Source organism: Pleurodeles waltl, chromosome 7 (assembly GCF_031143425.1).
Source record: "Pleurodeles waltl isolate 20211129_DDA chromosome 7, aPleWal1.hap1.20221129, whole genome shotgun sequence".
In the NCBI taxonomy this organism is placed as follows: Eukaryota; Metazoa; Chordata; class Amphibia; order Caudata; family Salamandridae; genus Pleurodeles; species Pleurodeles waltl.
The window spans coordinates 678,648,887-678,657,670 of NC_090446.1; the positions used below are offsets into that span (position 1 = coordinate 678,648,887).

The following is an 8,784-nucleotide window of genomic DNA, read 5'->3' on the forward strand; positions in this document are numbered from 1 at the left end:
TTTTCAGAGCCTTCTTTTTCTCCGCTTGGCATCACTGGACATGAGCTCCCACACCTCATCAGTCTGGCTATGGGATGTTCACGTCGATTTTCAAAACCATGCTCTTATACACCGTCAGGTTGAAAAAAAACTGCAAAGTATGTTTTTTCTCATCACAACCAGAGTTGACTGATGCTACAAAACCCTACACAGCCCCCCTCCACAGACAAATTGTGTGTTGCTCTCTAGAGGGATCATTATGCTGTGTAGAAGGATTCTTTTAGAATATTGCACTTAGAATAGTGCTGCCTCAGGGCATTACATCAACTGATACCACCTCATAGTACAAGGTGGAACAATTGATAAAAATAAATGAGTGGTGGTATGATATGGGGGTCCAAGCTTATGCATCAAAGAAATGAACCATGCAGGAGACACAGCTGCTGCATCTCCTTTATGGAGGGATGTCTTCTGCTTCTCTTCCACCTGCTACTAGAGTGGTCCTCAGACATGGCGTAATTTAACCAAGGCCCTGGGGTGGAAACATAAACATACCAAAGAAGCACCTTTATGGGCTGGAGATTGGCTCCAGCAGGTGGCGGAACCTTGAGCGTTCCAACAGTGTGACACCATAGACATCTCCAAACTGGGTGATGTCATTGCCGCGACGGTAATGAAGTCCTGTGTGGCACTACTAAAAGAATTTGAACTATATTGCTTCCACTTATTCAAATACTTACATTTGCACCATGCCCTATGGCCTCAGATTAGGGGACGTGAAGAACTCCATGAATTTAGCCTGTTAGAAGCCACCTGTTAGAAACTCCTGACAGAAGAGCTCCAGGCGCTTAAAGTCTTGCAAATCTATACAACATTAGTGAATAACTGTCCTGACACTTTTCTTCTCCTGCGTGAGGGGAGGGAGAGATGTCTAGGTTCGCTGTCTGAAGATGATTGAAGGGAAGAATGTGCTTCACCAGGAATTTGTCCTCGCAAATCTTTTTAGGAACGTCCAACTAAAGTACTTCCATTTTAATGACCTCACCCAACAGAAATTGTGGAAAATAGAGCTGGTGGGTTCCTGCGTTGCCACATTTCCACACGTGAAGACTTTGTACATAGGGTCTGGGGTTGTGGGGTGGTTGTTGCTTTTTAGAAAGGGGTCCTAGCAGCGCTTGAAGAGAATGACTCATAATGGCTCTCAGTTTGAATGTGGCAGATGGTTGGGGCCCACTCCAGGACCAGGTGCCCTTGCACGACAGGGCATGCAGGGCCCTGTGTTACTCCTCAGCCCATAACGTTATGACCAGGATTATTCTTGTATCCAGCACTTACAGCAGGGTCAGTTATCAACTACACCAAGACGTGTTTTTTTCCTACAGTATCCACGAGGGAGGTGAAGAGGGTTATACGTAAAAGACTTATGATTCCGATAGATTGTTAAAAAAAAAAAAAACTGCCCCTATAACTGCAAGAAGAAACGTTATTGTCCTAAAAGAGAAAATCATAATAGTTCTCATGCAGAAATCATAGTGTTCTGCTGTTACCATCAATCTCGGGAAAAAGCTTTTAAGCTGCCTCTGTATAGGTGGACAGCTTAATGGGAAGGCAATGTTTGTTCTTTATTTCGAGCGCATCGTTGCGCAGTAAGTAGTGTAAATTAAGCCCCTTTAAGCCTGATCTCCTGGGGATTTCTTTAAGTGTTTGAACCTTTAGCAGAAAAGATTATATTGATCAGTCTTTGATTTTTCAGTTCCCTTCTGAAAAGGTACTTGGTAATGACGAGTACCTGCCCTTTCGCCCTCTTTCTTTTGTTGGTTGCAGTTTACTCAATGTACTGCATTTTAGGGGCTGTATGGGTATTGGAAAAACAGGGAAGGGGAACAGCAAGGGAGAAAAGCAGGTACAAAATCAACAATGTACACTGCAAGCATATGTGGAAAAATGAATTTCGTGTACATTTGCAAGGTTCTTTTTTCAATGTAGCCGCTAAATGGTAGCCTTTGAATAAGGTTTGGGGTCAGTTCAATGTGGCACTTCAACTGTCTGCCTGTGTCATGCTACGTTTGATTAATTGTGAATCCTGATATTTTACAGCCGCATGGGAAGCAGAGAGACGAGCCCTGTGAATCTTCCTTCCACCGAACCCTCCAATTCCTCCTCCCCATCGGGCCCCCATGCATTAAATAACTAATCGCATACATTTTGTAGGTTGAGTGCGCAAGCGCTTTGACCTGTTGTAAGTGTTGTGGGCTTTTAAGCACGCCCACTGCACGCCCATCACTTTCACTCGTTCATGGGCTTGTCTTTCAAAAATCCTTTGCTATCATTGGTAAATGCTTTAGATTTGTCCCTCCTTTGGGCGGTTTTGTTACCGACTTGCAGACTGCCCCTGTTACATGGATAATCACACGATTGCCGATATGTTTGATTGCGAGCAAACTTTTTTTTTTTTTTTGGTGTCTCTTTTTCATGCTCATGGTCATGGCGGCCATGGCGCTTTGAACTGGTTCGCTTATGTCAACTGTTTTACTTTTCATATTCAGTTTATGTGTCAAGAAACGTCCAGTTAGAAATTTACAGCGCTAATAGCTCTAATTCAAGCAAATGCAAGACCCATTGCATTGCAAATCCTCATTTCCTAAGCTCTTGGCAGTGTTACATCTCCTACCCCCTACTGATTTACCCACTTGCGTGTCATTTCCCCCCTTGCCTGTCATTTTCCCCATTCCTTCCAGTACCGAAGCTCCTTGGCTACCCTATTCATGTCGACCCTTTTCCCTGTCACTGCCTTGACAACACTGTCTTTGATGATTTCTGCAAAGTGTTACTGCAGCTTAGTACAACGGTGGTTTGTCGTTGCTGCTTTTTTTCAAGCAATACAGGTGCTGCCCTACTAAGGCTCTAGCCAATTCCACACATTCTTGCCCAATTTCCATCGTATGTTCTATTCAAACGCCATCTTTAATCTCACTGAAGGCTCTGCACTTTTGCATCACATTGACATTCCAAGTGATATGTGTAAAATCAGATGGCAATCTATGCTCCAGTCTCAGTGTGCTTACTTCACAATCAAACCTTTAATTATATTCTTACCATCTTAAACTGTTTCTTACTCTTAACCTGTTTGTTTGTTTCATTCTCCATAAAACATTCTTTTTCCAGAGTGTTCGAATAATGGAAACGATACTTCAAGAGCGGTGCGGCTGCCCATTCTCCTAATAATCAATTCTGCTGGAAGACTCAGAAGCAATCTGGATAATCAAGAATTTGGAGAAAGCCTTGATTGTTCTAGCAGGAAGCTTGCAATGAGAGAGACCATCTGTGAATTTTTCTACTGTGTCACCTTTTCAGGACTGGTTGGATCCACAGAGAAGATCTTCCTACTAGAAAACTTCCTTCAGAGATGTAGTTTTGACCAGTGCCTGAAATCGCTCATGAGCTGCTTTTTGGAAGGAGCAAAAGCCAGGAAATTCCATAGCTAATGGAAGCTGAAATGTCTATCCACCATATTGATATGAGCTATGATTCTGCCAAAGTTGAGAGGATATATTGAATAATTTCCCGGTTTTTGAACTGAGCGTCCATCTTGCCTGGTGATTGGATCCCCTTTGACATAAGCCAGCCACAGTTTAGTCTTGCAATCCATGCTGCCTTTGACTGCAGACGCAGTTGAATTTTAAGTCACCGAGCCATGCCATTATTGTTCTTGACCCAGTCATTGCATCCATACAGGTCCTGTTGGTCTACTTTACAGTGCAGTACACACTGGACCTGAGCCCGCCCATTTCCATGTTCACTTGGACGTGTCATGTAGGGCACTGTCCTATGTACAGCTTTGTGTGATGCTCCCCGGCTTGTGATTATTAAGGCTTCTAGTAATCATGTTATTTTTACTTTAAAAACAGAGGGGGGAATTTCTTAAAAATGAGGTAAAAACAAATTAATTTAAAAATGTTATTGTACTTTCAGCATTTAGAAGTAAAGCTTTTGACTGTACAGAACTCGGACCTCACCTTGAAACTTATTTTGCTGACTAAAATTGAAAGTATGCCCTACTCAAAATATTAGCTGAACGATAATGTCATAGGAGCATTGATTTCAAACGTAGTTTTTTCTATACTTGGAAGCCAGTGATGAAAATGTTCCCTGCACTGCTTTCACTTGTAGTGTACGTTTGAATGGTGGTGTGCACAAACATTTTTTTGCAAAAAGGACCAAGTAATATTACATCATAGCTGATTGCATGACCAGTGTGTGGTGTTCACCACTGACATGGCGGTCTGTTAAAAATAGTATTTTTATTACTACTGATCTCTCATGTAGCTTCCTTTTGTCTAGTGATGACCTGACGTTCTGCCGATTGCAAAATCCATATGTTAAAAGCTTCAAACGTGATTTTTCACGGCGGCAGTGCCTTTTATTTCATTCAGTGTTTTGACGTCCAAGAGTGTGGCATTTAATGACCATTTTACGTTTCCAGAACACTTCAGCTGTTGACACCTTAACATACTGCAGGACAAGGCCGATAATGCTACTTCCGGGGCTTTTCACTGTGCAGAAACTGCATGCAATCATTAGACGACACCTGAAGTGAAAGGATAAGCAACACACCCAAGGATGGACTTTTGAGGTGGACGGAGGACTACTAAGGTGGTTGGCATAGGGTCTTTCATTGTGCAACTTTTCTGATATTGAGGAAATTGGCTAATGAGGGATCCACTAATGTCTAATCAGCATACAAATTGCATGACATTCGAACCTTCTTTTAATGATATTTGGAGTTTTACTCTGGTTGTTATGCTTCTAGTCGAGCAATTGGTCAGTCAAGCACTGCAGGCCTTTTTCTTTTGTAGCCTGTGTCTCTTGAATTCACATTGCACTGGCCATTGTTGCAATTAGGCAGGTAATTCCAATTTGGGTACAAACGGGTGTTTGCACTCAAATCAGAATTCCTAGTACAAAGTTTACACTAACATGCCTTTTTCCTCTCACAAATTTTGCCAGGAATTACCTGGTAAAAGTTGCCTAGGAGAAAAAAACAAGATTCTGACTTGTATACCTCGGAATGGAGGGAAAAAATCTGATGGACAGCATTGTCTTCACCTGTCTGTACTGCAGAATTCTGAACGAGAGGTCACATCACGCTGAGAAAAAACAAAACCTGCAAAGTCAATATTTCCCCTTGCAGTATCACCAGATCCAAATACTTGGCTAATTGTAATGAGGGCCTGCATGTGTAATTTGGGCCTTTTTTAATATTTGGCAGATGGGAACTCCATCACAGACATGACCGATGTCCGGTTTGCCTTATTACAATTGAATTAAATCCTAATTGTTCTGTAATAACGAAAACAGGATATCCGTCATGTTTATCTGCTAAACTCTAAATCACTGATACTCCTAGTACGGCCGCGGGCCTCATGCGGCCCCTCTGACCTTTACATGCGGCCCTTCGAGCAACAGGAGCACTGGGTAGGTGTTTGCTCGACTCTGCACTAACAATAAAAATATGAAATACACGCATAATCATTTATTTCAAGCTCAATTGGTCTTAAAGAAAGGAAGTAGGGACTCCTGCACTTAACTTTAGAAACGCCTTCATTTTTAAAGACATCTTGCAACACAAATGTAAAACTAAGACAGCCTCTTCAAAATTAAAAAAGTGTATTTAGTTAACATGCAGAACCTTTTTGCCTTAGTACAATTTATTTTATCAGTGCATTGAGATGTATCCATTTAAAAGTGATAGTTTTCAAACATAAATTTGGAAACATTAATTATTTCCCTAGCCCTGAGAACATCACCAATAGTAAATTAAAGAGGCAAGTCACTTGGTATGTACAATTTATGGGTGCCCTGGGTTCCTATCACACATGAAAAACATTACACTTTAATAAATCAACCATAGAAGCAGGTTTTGTGCAGCACACCATGAATCATGTATTTCGAGGCCATATTAAATGTGATAATGCAGAAAAAGGCGGGAAAGTGAGACTAAACAATTGTCTAGTATCACACAATTTGAAAAAGTGGGTAAGCCGGGATTAGTTCCAGGTTTTCTGGTTTCCCATTGTTTATTTCAGCCACTAGATGTATATAATTTGCTTCTCCTACACCTACCTTGCCACCAATCCCCCAGCCACCCCACCCGACCGCCACTGCCCTGTCATCAATGCAGCCCCCAGGCACATCACAGACCAAAATTTTTGGCCCCTGGGAAAATGTTTGCGAGTACCCATGCTCTAAATCAATCCCTTAGTCACTGTGCTGCCTCCAAGCAGTCACAGCCCAGCATGTCACAATGCATAATGGCCACTCATTTGCTGTCTCTTCTCTAAGTCCTTTGTCTTAAGTTCATGTACACAAACGGGAGGTTGGAAAGGGATGAGGTAGCTTTGGAATGCTATATTCGAAGTGAAACTCCATGGGTGTCCTTTAAGTAGATGAACAATTAGAATATATTGGTTCGCCAATGAGGGTGACTATTAGTAGCCACCCTGACTTTCTACAGTTTCCATACCTCCAATTATGTGCTTTCTTGGTTTTGTCCTCCTTCATAACAACTGACTTCGCTGAATCAAGTGTGTTGCCATCACATAGCTTGATGCTACCGAAAGCAGGTTCTCCTCTGCAATGAATTACAAAACCACTCATGCAGAAGTAAGAAACCTTGGGTGCTTACTCGGTAGACCAGTTTTCTTACCTTATGGGCTGTTTATTTGTTTCTTCACAGAAAATATCCCAGAATTGGTTAGTGTTCTAGAGAAGTACCCAATGATTTATCTGTGCTCACGTTTTCAGTATTATTTTGTGTATCACAAACTGCATTACTCACGCTGTCATGGGCTTCACTAGTACCCTTTCTTTTCTCAAGAAAAAAAGAATCCAACTTTGATAATGTTTCCTTGCTCAGGAATCGAGTAATCGACTGTGAGTGATGTCTATTCAGAATATTCCTCTAAACAGACAGGGGCTAATCGGCAAGTCCTGATATACTAAAGGTCAGAGGTTATGGACTGGCTGCATTTTAAATGGTGGAAGTGGTTGCCCTACAATTATTGGTCAATTATAGATTGGGAGAATTGTTGGTTCTGGTCCGAATAGCCTACCTGGTCAAAAGGGTGAAAGAACATTGAATGACTACTGCTTCCTCGAACATTTTTAGTCACGCTCTTTTAATACTGTTGAAATTACTATCCTATTTAATTCACGTTGGCCTTAACGTGCCTATGCTTGTGAACAACAGAATATTGGTAATGTTTTGGTTTGTACAACCTTCTTAAGAACAACCTCTAGAGTTCGAGTATTTGTTTATCGATACTCATCACATCAGAAGCAATGTGGTGTCACCTGAACAATCCAGAGAAGACACGACCACTGCATTTTCAATTCATAGCTGAATCTACCCTGAAGTTTCAACTCTATGCAAGCGTTTGCTTTTTTATTTTTATCAGGTCAGGAATTGACAGAACCATTTCAAATGTTCCCCTCCTCTCTTTATGCTGCATGGTTCTTTGTACACTTCCCTTGCCTGTCCCTGCTCTAAGAGAGAGTCTGTCTCAGTTTTAAAAACTCTCAGGTATATTCCATTCAAGTGCTATGAAATGGGGTCCAATTATACAATGGGAATTACAACACGTGTTGATTATTTGTGTATTGTTTGCAGACCTCATCAGGGATATGAAGTGCCATGCAAATGCCAATTTAAGATTTTTCTTCTTTCTGTAATTTTTGTAACTTTTCACAGTATTTCCTCCCAAGCAAGGACATAATAAATCTCTTTTCTCAAAACCCTTTTTATTTATCATTTTGGTTTCTATAATTTTGTCCTAAATTCTCCTACGCAGGGAGAGACCTCCGCTTTGTATCAGAACACAGATAAGTCTTTGAGTTGGTGAGCTTAGTGTGCAGGTTTTTAGCATTGTTGGGTCGAGTTGGTGAAAGATCAAATGAGTTTTTAAGCACTTTCAAACACAAAGAAGCCACCTTCCAGCTTGGAAACTCAGCATAAGCAACTGACACATTAACATAAGTGCACATGGTTGGCTTAGTGTGGCGGGCCAACAAGTCTGAAATGGAGAGAAAATAAATGTGTTGAATGGAAAATAACTCTTTACAAATCTGAATGTAAGGTGCAGGTGGGAAAGCTGTCTGTTTGCCTTTGTTATACAGTTGATATTTCACACCTCTCACTTCCACATTTATACTTTGCATCTCCTCTTCCCTTTGTCACTCATTAGCATTTACACAACCACGTTATGGGCCATGGACACTATAGTGCCCGGTTATCTATCACCAAAGACAGCTGTCCTTCTGCATCATTGTGGTATTAGGGAGATGCTGACTAGAGAGACAGTCGGGTCACCAAGCACTGGCTACCACAGCGTGCAGTGTCTGTCATGGAAAGTGTGGCTCCAACAAGGGTGAATGCTGACTAGGAAGTAGTCAGTTTGGTACGATTTTTGATTACTTTTCTGTGCCTGGCTCAAACTCCCACTGAAATTGAGTTCTGATTTTGTCTCCTTTGCAGTTGTACCATTTTGTAACCTGTTTGTGTTTCTCTTCCTCAGAATGTGACTGCTTGTATGTATCTGTCCATTTCCCTTTTGCAAATTGCCCACTGAAATTGCTTGGCACTCATTTGACCCTTTTTGATTTCCTGCTGTAATCTCTCAAAACAATGCATTCCTATTTAATGTTCAGATTATCCTGGAAAATCCCCTACCAGCCGGCAACACACAGATGAGAGAACCCCGCTTTCTGTTGTCTAGCAGTCTGGGGTCCTCTGTTACTGTTTTGTTT

At 41.5% G+C, this 8,784-nt stretch overlaps 1 protein-coding gene across 1 annotated transcript in view; it reads left to right on the plus strand.

Moving 5' to 3' along the window:
• Positions 1 to 7,773, plus strand: part of PRELID2 (PRELI domain containing 2) — a 176,802-nt gene extending 169,029 nt beyond the window's left edge. Inside the window, exon 6 of the mRNA XM_069244690.1 lies at positions 3,145 to 7,773. Coding sequence (XP_069100791.1) covers positions 3,145 to 3,201 — 57 coding nt within the window. The 3' untranslated portion in view covers positions 3,202 to 7,773. The remainder of the gene's footprint in view (positions 1 to 3,144) is intronic.
• The last annotated feature ends 1,011 nt before the right edge of the window (positions 7,774 to 8,784 follow it).